Below are 19,893 nucleotides of genomic sequence, written 5' to 3'. Positions count from 1 at the left end.
CCGACTCGGTGATTAAATATGAAACTGTAGCCTTGAGGACTAGAATAGGAGAGATAAGCCTCGTCTCCCTCGGCGAGCCAAGTTTCTGTGATACAGAGAATGTCTAATGAAAGTTCTGTAATTAAGTCTTTGATCACGTGATGTTTGGTGCGCAAAGAGCGAACGTTGATCATAGCTATGTTGAGCGAATTGCATTGGTTAGAAGCTATGTTTCTCGAGGTCTGCTTGTTATTTAATGAGATAAGGGTCGGGTTGAGGTTTGTTGTAGGTATTACTGGGGAAGGTCTGCGGCCCCAGTGGGTTGGGATAGAAGATATATTGAGTTCCATTAAAATGTTTGAGATTGTTAAACAATAAAATAAAGTTAAAAAGACTAAAACTTTAAAAAGGATTTTGACTATAGAACAAGAAAAAGTGACTACTATCGATAAGACGAGATAAAGTATGAAAATGATAGTGAAGTACCATAGTGACTTCAGTCTTTGGATACAAAGTATCGCACAAAGGAGCGCAACAAGGAGCAGGACATGCTCCTTGTTCGCGCTCCTTTGGCGTGTCCAGCGGGCCGCTGCTACGCGGCGGCGATTCAAGATGGAGGAGAGAGGGCTAATGAAAGCAAAAGGAAAAACAGTAAAAACCTATAGGTCAAATGCTGAAATAGACAGAACACAGACAAAAATCCAACTTAACATATAACGGGAACGGCAAAGTTTTAAAATTATTATAAAAGTTATACAATAAAAAAAAGCAAAGAACAAAAAAAAAAAAAAAAAAAGACTGTCAGACTAACATAACTCTAGTATTGAGTAGTGACTTACGGTTACCACGTTGTGATACAGACGAAGAACTTTGGAGCATGCAGCTTAGCAAGGCAATTCTTTAACAAGAGCAAATGTAAGTGATTATATTATTATACACTATCCTAATAAAAATGTGCGTGCGCCGCAAGTGAGGAGATATTTGTAGTCATGTACCAGCTGGTAGGTGGGCGTGTCCAGCGGGCCGCCGCTACGCGGCCGCGATTCAAGATGGAGGAGAGAGGGCTAATGAAAGCAAAAGGAAAAACAGTAAAAACCTATAGGTCAAATGCTGAAATAGACAGAACACAGACAAAAATCCAACTTAACATATAACGGGAACGGCAAAGTTTTAAAATTATTATAAAAGTTATACAATAAAAAAAAGCAAAGAACAAAAAAAAAAAAAAAAAAGACTGTCAGACTAACATAACTCTAGTATTGAGTAGTGACTTACGGTTACCACGTTGTGATACAGACGAAGAACTTTGGAGCATGCAGCTTAGCAAGGCAATTCTTTAACAAGAGCAAATGTAAGTGATTATATTATTATACACTATCCTAATAAAAATGTGCGTGCGCCGCAAGTGAGGAGATATTTGTAGTCATGTACCAGCTGGTAGGTGGGCGTGTCCAGCGGGCCGCCGCTACGCGGCCGCGATTCAAGATGGAGGAGAGAGGGCTAATGAAAGCAAAAGGAAAAACAGTAAAAACCTATAGGTCAAATGCTGAAATAGACAGAACACAGACAAAAATCCAACTTAACATATAACGGGAACGGCAAAGTTTTAAAATTATTATAAAAGTTATACAATAAAAAAAAGCAAAGAACAAAAAAAAAAAAAAAAAGACTGTCAGACTAACATAACTCTAGTATTGAGTAGTGACTTACGGTTACCACGTTGTGATACAGACGAAGAACTTTGGAGCATGCAGCTTAGCAAGGCAATTCTTTAACAAGAGCAAACGTAAGTGATTATATTATGTCCATATTACACAGTCCTGGATTATCATAGTTCATTTCATCCTATATAATAAAAGGCTAACTCGCGCATGCGCATTCCTATTTACGTGTTCCGTGCGCTGTAGGTCTGTGGCCTAAGGAGTGCGCATGCACGCTAATACGTCACCAGCCTATCGCCTCCACAAGCCGGACCGCAGCCAGACGACGTTCTCCGTTTCTCCTGCTGCCGCCGCCGATCTCCGTTTCTCCTTTGCCGCCCACCCCCTTCTTTTCCCGCGGGCCCGAATGGTGATTCCAGCAGCGTGTTCATCAGTCTCCACACGCTGCTTCGGGCCCTTCTACTGCCCTGATTTGCTCTGCCGCATCTCTGATGATGTCATCAGGGACGTGCCAGAGTAAATCAGGGCAGTAGAAGGGCCCGAAGCAGCGTGTGGAGACTGATGCAAGCGCTGCTGGAATCACCACCTTTGTAGTCCGGCCCGCGGGAAGGGAAAGGGGGGGTAGAGGAAACGCTAATGCTGCTGCACAGGGAACTGGTGGGGGGGGGAGGGAAATGGAGGGGAAGGGAATGCTGCTTTGGACGGACAGACAGACAGAGAGAGGAAGGGAAATACAAAGAAAATAAGAAATACACAGGGGCAGGTGCTCAGGGAATTGGTGTGGGGGGAGGGAAATGGAGGGGGATGGAATGCTGCTTTGGACAGACAGAGAGAGGAAGGGAAACACAAAGAAAATAAGAAAGACACAGGGGCAGGTGCACAGGGAACTGTTGTGGGGGGAGGGAAATGGAGGGGGATGGAATGCTGCTTTGGACAGACAGACAGAGGGAGGAAGGGAGACAGAAAGGAAAGAAGAAAGACACAGAGTCAGGGAGATACACAGAAAGACAGACAGGCAAAGGAGGCCAGGGGCAGAGACAGACAGAAAGGACAGCGGGAGCCGCGTCAGGAGGGGTGCGGGATGCGGCAGTGGGAACTTTTCCAATGGGTGCAACTGGGCAGCTGTCGGGAACCTTTGATCAGGGGCAGAGCAAGGTAAGAGTATCATAGGGATAAGAAGGAGGAGGGAGGATAAAAAAGGAAGGGATGCCTACTGCTGGACAGGGGGAGAAGGAAAGAGATGCTGATGGACAGGGGAGGTGAAGAAAAGGAACGGAGGACTAATGTTGGACAGAGGGAGAAGGAAAGAGGTGCTGCTGGACAGGGGGGAGGTAAAACAAAGGGAGAAGGGCTGCTGCTGCATAAGGAGAGCAGTGAAGGGGTGGTGGTGGACACAGTGGAGGTAAAAGGAAGGGAAAATGGACAGGGGGAGCAGGCAAGGGGTGGTGATGGACAGCCAAGGAAAAATAAAGGCAGAAAGAAAGAAAGCGGCTAAGGAGAGAGAGAGAAAAAAAGACAGACACACACACATATGTTCTAGCACCCGTTAATGTAACGGGCTTAAAGACTAGTTGTATATAAGATTACATGTCACTCACTCGTTTAACACACTGTCACATGCATTATTACAAATGATGGCATGGTTCAGAATCAGTGTTCCCTCTAAGCGGGCGGGTGTTGTGAGCAAACTTTTTTCACTGTGAGCTAAAAATATCGGGCGCCAGCAAGTTATGAGCCAAATAAATATGTTGTCAAAGTTGCTGATACATGAGGACGAGGTATTCAAAGGAATTTTAGGCCTACACGCTAAATTAAATAACGTTAAATAATATTTTTAAGAACACAGAAATTGTAGGGATGAAATGATATCTTAATAAATGTTTTACAACAAATGTAGTTATGTCTGTTACATCCATATGTGTAAACTGTAAATTAAAAACAGTCCAGAAGACAATACGTTTGATGCTTTCAATTTCTAGACCAGTGTTTTTCAACCTTTTTTGGGCAAAGGCACACTTGTTTCATGAAAAAAATCACAAGGCACACCACCATTAGAAAATGTTAAAAAATTTAACTCTCTGCCTATATTGACTATATATAAAGTAATTCTCTTGAATAGGAATCAAATAAACACAAAGAAAGTATTTTATAATTACTTTATTATGAAATAAAAATTATAAAAATTATAAAATACTTTATTCAGTGCGAAACCTGGGCCTGTTTGGCTGAACACAAAGCTGATATTCTGGCTGGAATGGAAGAAAGACACACACGTAGCTCTTCGTCAACAGCTCTCAGTCTCTCTCTGTATTTGGTTTTTATAGCATACAAAAATAGACAAATATACCCTCCATCCTTTTTATTAAACCACAATAGCAGTTTTTAGCGCAGGGAGCTGCGCTGAATGCCCAGCACTGCTCTTGACGCTCATAGGCTCCCTGCGCTAAAAACCACTATTGCGGTTTAGTAAAAGGGGACCATATTGTAAAATATAGACAGCAGATATAAATTCAGAACTGTGCATAGTAAGTGAAGGGAAGTTTTCATCTCTGGGAATTTACCCAGTTAACTATTAAGTTATTTGGGCAAATTCCTTTGAAAACTGTGGTAATACTGCCTCCACTTTGCTAAATTTAAAATAAAATCATTTTTCCTACCTTGTCTGGTGATTTCTGGTTGCACTTTCTTCTTCTGACTGTGCATCCAATCTTTCTTCCCTTCTATCAGCCTGTATGCTTTCTCTCCTCCACACCTCATTCCCTCCCCCAACTTTTTCTTCCTCTCTCCCTGACCTTTCTTTCTTTTTTTCTGTTTCTCTTCTTTCCTTCTGTTTCCCTGCCTGCCCCCTTTCTTTCTTTCTCCCAGCCTCCTGTCCAGCAGTAACTCTTTTCCCTTCCTCCCCTCCCAGCAGCATCTCTCCGTCTCCCTCTCCAGTAGCAGCTGTCCCTTTTTTTTCCTTGCCCAGCAGCTTCCCAGATTCCTTTCCCTCCTCCCCTCCCAGAAGCATCTCTCCTTCTTCTCCCTCTCCAGTAGCAGCTGTCCTTTTTTTTCCTGGCCCAGCAGCTTCCCAGATTCCTTTCCCTCCTCCCCTCCCAGAAGCATCTCTCCGTCTCCTTCTCCCTCTCCAGTAGCAGCTGTCCCTTTTTTTTCCTAGCCCAGCAGCTTCCCAGATTCCTTTCCCTCCTCCCCTCCCAGAAGCATCTCTCCTTCTTCTCCCTCTCCAGTAGCAGCTGTCCTTTTTTTTCCTGGCCCAGCAGCTTCCCAGATTCCTTTCCCTCCTCCCCTCCCAGAAGCATCTCTCCGTCTCCTTCTCCCTCTCCAGTAGCAGCTGTCCCTTTTTTTCCTAGCCCAGCAGCTTCCCAGATTCCTTTCCCTCCTCCCCTCCCAGCAGCATCTCTCCGTCTCCTTCTCCCTCTCCAGTAGCAGCTGTCCCTTTTTTTCCTAGCCCAGCAGCTTCCCAGATTCCTTTCCCTCCTCCCCTCCCAGAAGCATCTCTCCTTCTTCTCCCTCTCCAGTAGCAGCTGTCCTTTTTTTTCCTGGCCCAGCAGCTTCCCAGATTCCTTTCCCTCCTCCCCTCCCAGATGCATCTCTCCTTCTCCTTCTCCTTCTCCCTCTCCAGTAGCAGCTGTCCCTTTTTTTTTCCTGGCCCAGCAGCTTCCCAGATTCCTTTCCCTCCTCCCCTCCCAGAAGCATCTCTCCTTCTCCCTTTCCAGTAGCAGCTGTCCCTTTTTTCCCCTGCCCAGCAGCTTCCCAGACTGATAGTGGTTTTCTCCCCTCCCAGCAGCTCTTCTTACTTCCCAGCGCAGCGATTCACGAAGGCAGCCTCGGGTCCTTTGTTGTGTCGCGCCGCCTCTGAGGAAAGAGGAAGTTGCATCATCAGAGGCAGCCGCGACTCAGCAAAAGCCCCGAGGCTGCCTTCGTGAATCGCTGCGCTGGGAAGTAAAGGAGAGCTGCAGAGAGGGGAGAAAGCCACTGTCGGAGGCTCCCCAAGATCTCTCCGGCCCAGCGCACGCTTCCGATGCTGATCTTGCAGAAGTTCAAATGAGTCAATCTTGCCGGTCCTGCGCTGTGACGAGAAACTTGTGTGCTGCGACCTAATATTTTGTGCGCCAGCGCACGCCAGCGCAGCTTAGCGGGAACACTGGTTCAGATGCTATTGGCTTACTTTACAGTCCACTTCTCTTCACCTATATTATACATTACTCTATTGGTTAAATTATTGCCATACATACAACTACATACACTTGCATTGAATTGATGTTATAAGTTTATTCGGTTCATGCTCCACTGTTCTGAAAATTGACATTTCCTATATTATGCATCACTCCCTTGGATAAATTATTGCTATACATACAATCACATACACTTGCATTGAACTGATGTTATACGTTTATTCGGCTCATGCTTCACTGTTCTGAAAATTGCCATTTCCTATATTATACATCACTCCCTTGGTTAAATCATTGCTATACATACAACCACATACACTTGCATTGAACTGATGTTATAAGTTTATTCAGCTCATGCTTCACTGTTCTGAAAACTGCCATTTCCTATATTATGCATCACTCCCTTGGATAAATTATTGCTATACATCCTATCACGAACAATTACATTAAACAGTGGTTATTGGTTTTTTGTTTTTTTTTTCATGCTGGATTGTCTTGATTATCATAATACATTTTAATACATATAATATTATACATCATTCTCATGTTTAAATTCTTGATATACACACTACCACATACACTTGCCTTGAACTGAAGGTAAAGTTTTGTTCTCTGGTCTCAATCAGTGATTTACACAATACTACATACACTCGCATTGATCAGATGTTATAGGTTTATTCTGATCATGCTATCCTGTCCTAGAATGTTGCAGCACAGTTCAGCTTTTGTATTCGTTGCAATGGCATACACGCTACCGTAAACAGTTGCAATGAACAGCTATTATTGGTTTATTCTGTTCATGCTATAAAGTTATGGAACATGGCATTTCACGTCATTGCATGCAATATTATATGTCACTATCTTGTTTAAATCATTGATATACATGATTTCACAGGCACTTGCATTGAACTGATGTTATAGGTTTCTTCTGTTCATGCTACACTGTACTGGAATATCACAGCTTATCTCAATATGCAAAGGAGGGGAGATTGATATTGTCCTTATCTAATTATTCTTATGGTTTTGATTTATGCTTTATACATATATACTTGAGTGCCCTTAAAACATGTTGCTGACTAGAGAGTACATGCTGTGGTTCGTTATCCACCATATGTCTTACTTGCTACTTATTGTATTGACACCGTTCTCTTTGTATTATGCTTTAATATAGAGGTTAATGATAGGATCTTATATTACAATTAGCAGCTGGAAAAAGTTGTGCTGCTTCTCACCTGTTCGCTTCCCATAGATATACATACCATATTTTCGTCCGATCCTCTGTTATGGGGACGCAAGTATGGTATCTTGGTACAGACGTGGGTTGTTTATGTGATACACATTACCTAGTATTGGGGCTTGGTTGGGTTCGCAGGGGCTACAGCGGCCTAAAACAATATGTACTTTCATCCCTATGTCATTGAAACTACTTTCCCTAAATGTAAAAGGTTTTAATAATCCAATTAAGAGAAAGAAAATACTCACCTATGCTTCTCGCAAATCTCCCGATGTCCTTCTATTTCAAGAAACGCATTTAACAGATATTGAAAGTCAAAAATTAAAAGTTACTTGGGCAAATGATGTTTATTATTCACCAGCGGTAAATAAGAAGAATGGTACCGCAATGTTGATTAGGTCGTGTCAAAATCTAAAAATTCTTGCTCATAAAAATGATTTGGAGGGAAGATGGAATATGGTAAAGGTACAAGTGGTAAACTATACTATTGCTATATTCAATATTTATGCACCTAACATTGATGACCCGTTATTCTTTGATACTCTTACTTCACTAGCTCTGGCAGAGCATGCACAAGCATATGTTATAACTGGAGATTTCAATTTAGCCTTGGAGCCCTCACTCGATAGGAAATCTACTGTAACCTATAGAATTACAAAGGCTTGGCATAGTTTGCATGATATGCTGTCTCAACTGAACCTAATAGATTCTTGGAGATTTCTACATCACATGGAGTTGCAGTACTCTTTTTATTCACCCCCCCCATAACTCCTACTCTCGAATAGATTATTTCTTCATAAGTAAGTGTTTAGCTCCATGCTTATTAAATGCATTGATTAACGAGATATCGGTTTTGGATCATGCTGCTATAGAACTACATTTGGATAATCTCTTACCTAGACATGCTTCCTGCACATGGAGATTTAATAATGCATTGCTTGATGACCCACAGTTCATCCCTTACATAAGGACTGCCTTAACTGATTATTTTGAGTTGAACACTAGTGACCAAGTAGATAGGGTTACACTATGGGATGCATGCAAAGCATATAGTAGAGGCTGTATAATTGCCTATCAAGCAAAAATTAAAAAAACACTCAACAATCTCTAATTAATCAAATATCAGATATTAGAAATTTAGAGATATCACATCAATCGAATCCAACAAATATGCAGCTATTGCAGCAACTTCGGGAACGTAGGCTAGAATATAACAACATTAAGTACTCAAGCGGGTAACACGTTATTCATGCAATCTGCATCCTATCATAGTTCAAATAATAGAAGCAGAGACCTATTAGCTCAATATTTGAAGATGCGAGAGGAGAAATCTTATATTTATGCTATTTTAGATGAATCTGGTAATAAATATACTGAACCAAAACAAATTATCCAACATTTTAAAGTGTTTTACGATTCTTTACAGAATTGTCCCACTCTGACTCGAAAGAATTTTTGAAGCCCCTACTTCAAAGACCACAATTAAATTCAGAAGATAACATTCCTCTAGAAGAAGAGATCACAGTCCCTGACATTATAGCATCTCTGTCTTTAATGGCTAGGAAAAAATCCCCGGGACCGGATGGATACACGGTTGAATTTTATTCTACCTTCCAAGATATTTTAGCACCTCAATTTTGTCAATTGTTTAACTATTATTCTATCACAGGTGATATTAGGGGAACGTTTACCGAAGCGTCCATAATCGTTTTACCTAAGCCGGGTAAGGATCCGTTGAAAATACAGAATTATAGGCCACTATCCTTAATTAATGTAGATGCAAAAATATATGCTAAAATACTGGCTAACAAAATTCAAAAAGTACTACCTATATTGATAGGTAAAGAACAGAATGGCTTCATGCAAGGTAGACTTGCCAGTGATAACACCAGACTGTTCACCTCAATTATTCCAATTGCCCAGCATTCATCTCATCCTTACCTGGCTTTAGCTTTAGATGCTGAAAAAGCATTCGATCGAGTTGAGTGGGATTTCCTATTTCAGACACTGTCTTGGTTTGGGTTTTCTGACAAATTTATATCAATGGTCCGGTTGTTATACACTAGGCCTTCTACTACTGTCAGAATAAATGGTTTAATTTTGGAAATGTTTTATCCCACCCGTGGTACTCAACAGGGATGCTCATTATCTCCATTATTATTTAATTTGGCGCTGGAGCCTCTTCTTATCTACATTCGTCAATCTCCTGAAATAATAGGTGTTCGCTGTGGATCAACTGAACTTAAACTTTCTGGGTATGCGGATGACGTGTTAATTTACACTGATCCTGCCTCGTTGCCAATTTTATTGCATTTGATTAGTTCTTATTCCCAATATTCTGGTTACAAACTTAATACCTCTAAAACAGAATTGCTTCCTCTTAATAAACATGTCTTGCAACATACTATTGCGGACTATAAATTTCAGTGGACTCAAAAGAAGCTTAAATATCTGGGTATACACTTCGGATCTACAATAGAGGATACAATAAAGTTTGCAATAGAAGATATAATGCACATGATAAATACGCTTACTGCTAGGTGGAGTCCCTTAAATTTATCATGGTGGGGTCGGATGGAAACAATCAAGATGATGATAGCTCCAAAAATTTTATACCCTCTTAATATGCTACCAGTTTTATTTCCCCCATCATTCTATAAAAGAGTAGACCAATTACTGACCAAGTTTCTTTGGAATAATAAGACTCCCAGAATAGCACTAAACAGATTAAAATTACCCAAATGTGAGGGTGGCACTAATTTCCCTAATTTTTTGGAATATCATTATGCCTTTTTACTCAGGCAAGGTGCTAAATGGATTTTACATGATACTACTGGGATGCCTGTTAGTAACTGGATAACACTTGATGTAGAGACATATAGATGGACGTCACTACCATCATTGGCTTTCGTTTCATCTTCAGGATTTCTGACCCATAAAGACTATGTGTTGGAGGCTACTAAGGCTGCTATTCATACAATGGATAAACTTTTACCTCATAAATGGAACAATTTACTCCATATCCCAATTTGGAGCAACCCTCTTATACAAATTCAGAAAACTACAGTAAATTGGAAAACCTGGAAATCGGCAGGTATACAAATTTTAGGACATCTGTATGATGGAAGCAATTGGATACCATATGATATACTAAGAACTCAGTATTGTCTTCCCCCGTCTACATTTTTTCAGTGGCTGCAACTCAAGCACGCTTTTCGTGACCTTATACATAATAAAACAGACAAATGGGAAGACCCTGACCTCCTGAGTTATTGTACAACATTTACCTTTAAGAAAAAGGAAGCTTCTAACTGGTATAAACTGATTCAATCGTACAGATTGCCTTCCCATCATTCCACTCAAACTAAATGGCGAGAAGAATTGAGGATACCCTTAGTTGAAGTAGATTGGAACCAAATGTGGGCTATGATCTATAAGATGACCAGTTCGGCAGCATTATACCAGTCCTTTTTCTTTTTGATTTATCGAGCTTTTTGGACACCAAGTAAACTATCGAAATTACAAAAAGAACAGATTGATGGACTTTGTTGGTCCTGTATACTCTCCATTGGGTCGTTACAGCATATAATTTATGATTGCCCCTTATTACATGATTATTGGTATTCGGTGTGGACACAAATCTGTTCTTTTTTAGAGCTTAAGGAACAATTGTCCTATCCGAAATTATTTATTAGCTTAACTAGTTCACATATGTCAATTCCTCTCGATAAAGTTCCATTACTTCAATTTCTCTTGTTAGTTGCACTGCACATCATACTCACTAACTGGAAAGACTTTTCCAATGTATCACACATTGAATGGTGGAACACTGTATGTCTCTACGCCAAATACGAAAGAGTGGCAGCTACTCGGAGGGGATTCCTATCTAGATTTGAAAAAATGTGGGCACCATTACTTACATATACGGAGTATAGGATGTGAGTCATGAGCTGCTGTGGCCCCTGTGGACCTAACGATCCTAACAATACTAAAGACCCTAATGATTACATTGTTGACAATGACAATACTGCTATAGCTACTGCGATGCTATGATTGTAATGTTACTATGCTGATTATTACTCCTCAAGCTAGCCTTTGAGTTAAGATATACAGCATTATACGTAGAATTGTATTGTTTCATTCACTACCACGTCTGACCAGTACTATTAGTTCTGGTTTTGTTGGTTGTTCCTGTTACTTCATTATTATTATGGTTATGCATTGTGGCATGAATGTCAACACACATGCTTTTTGTTGTCACTGTCAGGAATAATGTCATTCGTGCCTATGGATGTATATTTTAAAATACTAATAAAGATGATTGAACTTAAAAAAACTATGCTATGCAAATATAAACTTTCCAATAAAAAAGCATTGGATTTAAAAGAAAGATCATCAACAGCCAAAGCCCAATAGGAGACTATGAAAAGCAAAAGACAAAGGAGGGAGGAAACAGACCCCAAGCCAGAAATTTAAATATTGCGATTGAAAGTGAATTAAAACTTTGCTATACAGATATAAATTTTCCAAATAAAAAGAAACGTAAACAGCCAAAGATGATGTGCTATCTGTTTCATGCTTGCTTACACTTAAAATTTATTGCGCATGGTATTGCAATACAAGAGATACGAGAGGGAAGGGTTGGAGGAAAGTTCCTAGAATGGTGGCAACCTCTACTGGCCCAAGAGCAGCATGGAGGAGGATGTCTTAAAGGAGCTGACTCCTTCAGTCCTTGGTCAACAATAGAAGTCAAAATACGGTAGTCTATTTTATATAGATCACATGCCCCTGTATTTTACTAATGACTCTGACAAATGTAGAGCCCTTTGTAAAATACATATGTATAAGATATGCAAGAATGTACATATACAGTATTTGTGAGTATGTTCAGGAGAAGCAGCCATTATAGAATTGATGAAGCTGCAGCAAGGAACATCGCATAATTCTGGCTATAATATTAAAGACAGCAGGATCATTACAAGGGCAGATGGTGGGATCAAGTTACCACCCTTCTCAAAATGGACCATAGTACCCCTTATCCACCTACTGCTCCTATTTTGGGTCTCCATAATTTCTAGTAAAGAATAGACACTTTTTGTGATATATATGTGTATTACAATTCTAAAATAAGGAATAAACATATTTTGAACATCTGCCCAAATAAACAGGCCCCCAGCCTGTTCCCTTCAAATCTGTGCCGTTTATTGAGGAGACTAGTTACTAACATGGGTTATGGGAATAACACACAATTTTTGTCCTTTTAAGCATGTTAAATGGCAAAATTGTGTGTTAGTTTTGCTGTAATACAGGGGTGTCAAAGTCCCTCCTTGAGGGCCGCAGTCCAGTTGGATTTTCAGGATTTCCCCATGAGATCTATTAGCATACAATGAAAGCAGTGCGTGCAAATAGATCTCTTGCATATTCATTGGGGAAATCCTGAAAACCTTACTGGATTGCAGCCCTCAAGGAGGGACTTTGACACCCCTGCTTAAAGTACCACAGGCTGCATACAAATGCGATGCAAAATATTCTAACGCACTTTTCTTGACACTTTTTGCTTCAATGATAGAAAATGAAATGAAAGTGTCAAAAAAAGTGTGGAATAACTTGTAAGTTTCATGGCTCCACATCATTCTCTTCTTAGTTGGGCTGAGAACTTTTCAGCAGCATCTCATAGCACTAATAGTTTGGGCGCTATATATAGAATATGGCCCATAATGTGCAAATTACAAGTTTCTTGAACAAGTAACCTGTGCTTAATTCTTCTAAAATCAAGTCCTAAATAAAACAGCTTACAGATCATCTGAGTAATGTGCAATTTCTTAGAAAAAAAACCTCATTCTCTTAAACATTCAGAATACTTACTGATACACTGTGGAACAGATGTCCATCCATTAGGGTGGCATTGGACCTCCTCAGTGGTGTTCCCTTCCACTGTGTAATATCCATTGTCACATTCATAGTGCAGCTTCTCATGCAGTTTGAATACTGCCTGGGTAGTAGAATAGCGACCATGATACAATTCAGGAGCTTTACAAGTCTCTAATGAACATAAGTCAAAATGTAGCTTCAAGCAGGAGAAGGTATGCTATAGCACTGTTTGTATCATATAATTGTCATGAGAAAGTACACAGGAAACTAATAGTTACAATAATTTCTTACAGGTTCCCATAGCTTAGTAAAATTCTTAGTGGACATTAATTTTTCTGCAAATACCCTTTCGTATTTAAAAGATATGCACACTGAATTCCACATGTTTGAATCAACCTTAGATAGGTATTTCCATGATGATAATACATTTTTAATCGCAAGGTATAAAAGGATATGGAGTAGTTTAGCTTTATGGTCATCCATTGATAGTGACGACTCAGATTCACATAACCCTGTTATTAAAATTTTCAAAATCAATTTATCATTAATGTCTAGTATAGAGCATATTGTTTTCCATACCGATGTCCAGCATGTTTGCAGTAGTTCACAATCATAGAGCATATGTGGCAGTGAGCCTGGACCAACATTTATCAGATTGATCTACATTTAGTTTGGCTAACTTATGTGGGGTCCAGTGAGCACGGTGCAAAACAAAGTAGATGGATTGTAGGAACGAGGCAGATTTTAAGGTTTAAATGCTTGTATCCAAACCATTTTCCAACTGTCAGAATCAATAGTCGTGCCGAAATTTGCATTCCAAGCTGATTCAGTCAGTTCAGGATTGCCAAAATAATGTACTTGTATTAACTTATACCAGTTGGAAGCAATTCCTTTCCCATTATAGAATTTTTTACAATACATTAGAACATCTGGTTGAACATTCCTGGAAGATAAATCTGTATAGTTCTTTGTAAGACAGTGCCTTAATTGAATTCACTGGTAAAACAAGTGACCAGGAATATTATACAGTGTCATTATGTCATTGAATGTCATCCATTCATCATTTTTAACTTGATGATGCAAGTTCTATATGCCTTTCATTTGCCATATTTTCCTTTGATCTTAATATTTTCATTGCGCCATATAGAAACAGTGTTAGTTGCGTTCCATTTCACTGGTACTAACTTATCAATAGTAAGTATAGCTTTATTAGTGGAAACAATAATCAAATTTAAGTTCCCTTTCTTATTAGAGTAATTTTGCATATTATATTTTAATATATTTGCTCCGCAAATGTGTTGTTCCAGTAGTAACCACGCTGGTGATTCCTCAGTAGGAGGAGGAATAAACCATAGAGTAGCTTGTCTCATTAGAAAGGCTATATGGTAGCCGTGAAAGTCAGGAAAATTCACCCCTCCTTTGTCCTTAGCCGCTTTAAGTTTCTTCAATCCGATACGCAGTTGATTTGATAGTAGATATCCGGTTTGAATAGCATGGGGATCATATTTAAAATATAATTGACTTTAGGTACAATCATCATCTTTATTGTTTCCAATCTCCTCCACAAAGAGATGTTGAGAGGAGACTGTTTGTTAGTCAATTCTTTGACAGTGTTTAAAATATATTCTGTATTGTATTCAATAGATTTGTCAATTGTGGGGGCAAAGAAAACACCTAAATATTTTAGTCTATGATTTGTTCACATAAAGCCAAATTGTTTGATTTCAGGTAATATAGCTGCACAGTTCAAAGCCATGAGTTCCGTTTTGCTTTGGTTTAGTTTATAACCAGAAATCTGAATATTCATCTATAGTTTCCAGTAGATGAGGTATAGAATCTGGGGTAGTGTAAAGCAGAACGTTGTCAGCATAAGCTGATAGTTTAATTGTGTGATCACTATATTCAAAACCTTTAATTAACGGATTGTTTCTGATTGCAATATTGAAGAGAAGTGGGGATAATGGGCATCCTTGTCTAGTGCCTCTAGTCGGGAAGAATGTTTGTGAATAATGTCCATTGATATAAAGTCTAGTGGAGGGAAATTTGTAAAGCACTTTGATCTTATTTATCACATTCTCAGAAAATCCAAACCATTGGAGAGTACCAAATAGATAGGGCCACTCCACCCTGTCAAAGGCTTTTTCAGCATCTAAGCCTATAGCCAGAAGCTGTTGTGAAGTGGTCGAGGCCAAAGCAATAATATCTGCAAAAGTTCTGGTGTTATTGTATGAGTATCTGCCCTGCATGAATCCACTTTGATCAGGATTAATTATTCTTGGAAGAGTCTTTTGTAATCCACTCACAATGACTTTAGTGTAAAGTTTGGCATCAGCATTTATTAAGGAAAGAGGTCTATAATTTAGTATTATTTGGGGGTCCTTTCCTGGCTTGGGAATCACTATGATGGAAGCTTCAGTGAAAGTGCCTTTAACATCTAACGTGCTATATAAATGATTAAAATATTGAAGTAAGATTGGAACAAGTAAATTTTGAAAAGTTTTATAAAATTCTATTGTGATCCCATCTGGTCCAGGCGCTTTGTTAGGTGCCATACATTTTAAAGCAGTAGTAATTTCCTCTGAAGTGAAATCATCCTCTAACATATTATCTTCCTTATTTAAAATAGTATGCGGTAGTTTATCCAAGAAGTGATATTGCTTGTTATTCCCATTATCCTTAGAGGCGTATAAGGATGTTTTGAAGACTGATAATATATCTTCATTTTTTGTGAGGATGTCCTCATTAGCATTCTGAATGGAAGAAATCAGTTTCCTGTCTGTTTTTGTTTTCAGATATGATGCTAAGAGATGACCACTTTTATTACTTTCTGCATAGTATGTGGAAGACCTCATAAAAACAGAATTAGCAGCTGTCGTACTTAAAATCGAATTATATTGCAATCTTATTTTTTTGTAATTCTAGAATCAGAAAATAATATTAAAAATTGAACTAAGGCCAGTACTGGGCAGACTTGCACGGTCTGGGTCTGTATATGGCCATTTGGTGGAGGATGGGCTGGGGAGGGCTTCAATGGCTGGGAGGGTGTAGATGGGCTGGAATATGTTTTAACGGAGATTTCGGCAGTAGGAACCCAAGCACAGTATTGGGTAGAGCTTTGGATTCTTGCCCAGAAATAGCTAAGAAGAAAAAATTAAAAAATTTAAATTGAATCAGGTTGGGCAGACTGGATGGATCATTCAGGTCTTTATCTGCCGTCATCTACTATGTTACTATGTTACTAACTTAGTTATGTTAGTAATATTTGCTTGATGTTCTTCTTCCAATTTTTTTAATTTGCTGCTCCAATTCTACTAATTTCATTTTAGCCGTTTTGTGTTTGGTGCGAGTGAAAGAAACAATCATTCCTTGGGATTAGGCTTTAAATGCATCCCAAAAGCAGTGCCATGTAGTGTCAATAGGACTATTAAATTCTAAATACTCCAATATTGCCTTTTCCATATATTTGATGAATTCAGGATCTGAAATAAGGGATGATTAAATCTCCAATTGGGAGAAGGGTTGATTGACTTTTCACATTGCATAGATATTGATATTGCTGCATGGTCAGAAACTAGTATTTCTTTAATATCTGCTAATTTAATCTTGTTTAATATTCTGCTACTGATCAAAAAGAAATCAATACGTGAGTATGAGTTGTGAGGGTTTGAGTAAAATGTATATTTTTTTTCTTCAGGGTGGAGAATTCTCCATGGGTCCACTAATTTAAATGGTTCTATAATATCATGTAACAGAGTCCATGCTTTGGTTTTCCTGCATTGAACAGAGGAACACCTATCCTTTAGTGGATGCAAAGTCATATTATAATCCCCTCCTATAACATAATCCGCTCTTGGGTGTTGTAATAATAAATCAGCAATGTCAGAGAAAAACTGTAGGTCATCAAGATTAGGTGCATAGATATTAATCAGAGTCAATACCTGTCTGTTTGGGGTCTGCAATGTGATGCTTACCCATCTGCCTCTTGTATCAGTAGAATCAGATATGACTTTGGCATTAAGGGATTTATTAATTATAGTTATTACCCCGTTCTTTTTTATCTATTGCCTCTGAGTAAAAAACGCTGTGCTGCCGCAGGTCATGGGGTCTTCTCTCCACTGTGGCCCACCCTCTCTGACAACTTCCTGTTTCTGCTAGGGCTGGCCACAGTGGAGAGAAGATGCCGAGGCCATTGGCAGTGCAGTGAGCAAACGGGAGGGAGGAGTAGATACCGGCAGGGGCATGTTATAGAATGCCAACCAGCAGGCATGCTGGCCGATAGCTAGGTATAGAAGGGAGGAGCATATGGGACTGGGGGATGGGAGAGATATGGATAGAGGAAGTGATGGACATGCGGGAAGGTAGGGGGAGGGAAGGCAGAAATGGATGTGGAGGGACAAAATGGGGAGAGGGAGAGATATGGATAGAGGAAGTAAGAGGGAGAGATGGACATGAGGGAAGAAAAGCAGAAATGAATGTGGAGGGGCAAGATAGGGAGAGGGATAGAGATTCAAGGAGGGGACAGAAGGAGGAGGGAGAGATGGACAACTCAGGGAAAGCAGAGAAGGAAGAGAAGACATGGCTAGGAAAAGGTGGAGGCAATATGGACTGGGGACTAAGATGTGAGAGATGTCATACTTGGAAGTACACAAGGACCTCTGGCCATACTCTGCTGCTGCTGCCTGTGCCTTAATGGAAAAAGATGTACAGCTGGAAAGAATGAGGAGATGACCTAATTGGATGTTTTAGAGTCAGCCAAAATACAGGTACACACTCTTGGAAGGGGGCATGAACTTGGGACACAGAAGGGAGGGAGGAAGATAGGTAGATTTGGGAGGGGGCATGTTGGGACACAGGAGGGAGGGGCACATTGAGACAAGGAACATGGGACAAATGAGGGAGGGTGCATGAATTTGGGGCACAGAATGGAGAGAAGTGACGTGTGTCAGCCCTAGCATTGCTAGCAATCAGCAGTTTTGGTTGTCATAACCAATGTCAGCAAAGGCCTATGGGAAAATATATCAATCTGACTCTGGAATGTTGATGCAGAATTCTGTGCTCCTGCACAGAATTCAGATACATTAATCATCCAGCCAGATTGGATTGTTTATCAAGAAGATAGGCTGCTTGAATGGGACAAAAAAGCCAGAGACTAATCCCATCTACCATGCCTGCAAGTATTACACCCTCCTTATCAATTACACTACCATTGTTTCAAACAGTTTACAAATTCTAAACAAAAAAGATACTGGGAAATACAATAGTTTCTATATTCAGAATAAGATTCCAAGCTATAAAAGCCTCCTCTCTGCAACACACATGGATCTATCTCTTTCTCTATCTATCTCTCTATCCCTTCTCTCTGTCTCAGGAACTCGAATGCTTAATTGTAATGCTTATGAATATTGCTTTTCTGTAAGCCTATTTCTATAATATATTCTTTATGCAATCACCTCTGGCTGTGTTTCTTATTTGATTCTACTCCTGGTGAATCTTCTGTGAGGGTATTGAACCTGGGACCTGACGTTTTGTAAGGGCACCTAACATAACCCCTACAACCTAATATTGTGGGGTCACTACAAACCTTATGTGTTAGAACACAGAAGCGAGAGAGGGGGGCACAAACTTGGGACAGGTTGGAAAGGAGGGAGGGAGCACTAACTTGGGACATAGAAGGGAGGGAGGAAGGGGGGCATGAACTTGGGAAATAAAATGGAAGGATGGTGGAAAGAGATGCTAAGGTGGGGGAGGGAATAGAAAGGGAGAATTGTTAAGCATGGGTGTGAGTAAGAGGGAAAGAGATAGTGTACATGGGGAAAGGAAGAAAGAGAATTATTTGGACATGGTGATGTGAGAGGAGTGAGGCAGAGAGAGATAAGAGGGAGAAATGTTGAATGTGGTTGTGGAGAGGAAACAGTAGGATAGATGGAAATGGATGTAAGAGGGAGGAACATAAGAATTGCCACTGCTGGGTCAGACCAGTGGTCCATCATGCCCACCATTTGCTCATGTGGTGGCCCTCAGGTCAAAGACCAGTGCCCTACCAGTGCCCTGAGACTAGCCTTACCTGCGTACGTTCTGGTTCAGCAGGAACTTGTCTAACTTTATCTTGAATCCCTGGAGGGTGTTTTCCCCTGTAACAGCCTCCGGAAGAGTGTTCCAGTTTTTCACCACTCTCTGGGTGAAGAAGAACTTCTTTAGGTTTGTATGGAATCTATCCCTATATAGCTTTAGAGAGTATCCTCTCGTTTTTTCTACCTTGGAGAGGGTGAACAACATGTCTTTATCTACTAAGTCTATTTCCTTCATTATCTTGAATGTTTCGATCATGTCCCCTCCCAGTCTTCTCTCTTCAAGGAAGAAGAGGTCCAGTTTCTCTAATCTCTCACTGTACAGCAACTCCTTCAGCCCCTTAAACATTTTAGTCACTCATCTCTGCACCTTTTCGAGCAGTACTGTGTCCTTCTTCATGTACAGCGACCAGTGCTGGACACAGTATTCCAGGTGGGGGCGCACCATAGCCCGTTACAGCAGCCCGTTACAGCGGCATAACCTTCTCTGATCTGCTCATGATCCCCTTCTTAATCATTCCTAGCATTCTGTTTGCTCTTTTCACAGCCGCCACACATTGCGCGGACGGCATCATCGACTTGTCGATGAGTACTTCCTGGGAGGTCTCTCCAAGTACCGCACCAGATATCCTGTATTCGTGCATAAGATTTTTGTTACTGACATGCATCACCTTACACTTATCCACATTAAATCTCATTTGGCCCATTTCTCGAGTGTGTTTATGTCACGTTGCAGGTCTTCACAATCCTGCATCTTCACTACTCTGAATAACTTTGTATCATCTGCAAATTTAATCACTTCGCCCGTTAAACCAATTTCCAGGTCGTTTATAAATATGTTGAAGAGCACGGGTCCAAGCATCAAACCCTGCGGCACTATACTCATGACGCTTTTTCAGTCTGAGTATTGT

General features: G+C 40.2%; 1 protein-coding gene across 1 annotated transcript in view; it reads right to left on the bottom strand.

Moving 5' to 3' along the window:
- Nucleotides 1-19,893, bottom strand: part of F13B (coagulation factor XIII B chain) — a 228,854-nt gene that overhangs the window by 150,750 nt on the left and 58,211 nt on the right. Inside the window, exon 5 of the mRNA XM_033962281.1 lies at nt 12,909-13,085. Within this exon, the coding sequence (XP_033818172.1) occupies nt 12,909-13,085 (177 nt within the window). The remainder of the gene's footprint in view (nt 1-12,908; nt 13,086-19,893) is intronic.

The sequence above is a fragment of the Geotrypetes seraphini genome, chromosome 10 (genome assembly GCF_902459505.1).
Source record: "Geotrypetes seraphini chromosome 10, aGeoSer1.1, whole genome shotgun sequence".
NCBI classification, from domain to species: Eukaryota; Metazoa; Chordata; class Amphibia; order Gymnophiona; family Dermophiidae; genus Geotrypetes; species Geotrypetes seraphini.
This window is presented reverse-complemented; position numbering and strand designations above follow the sequence as displayed.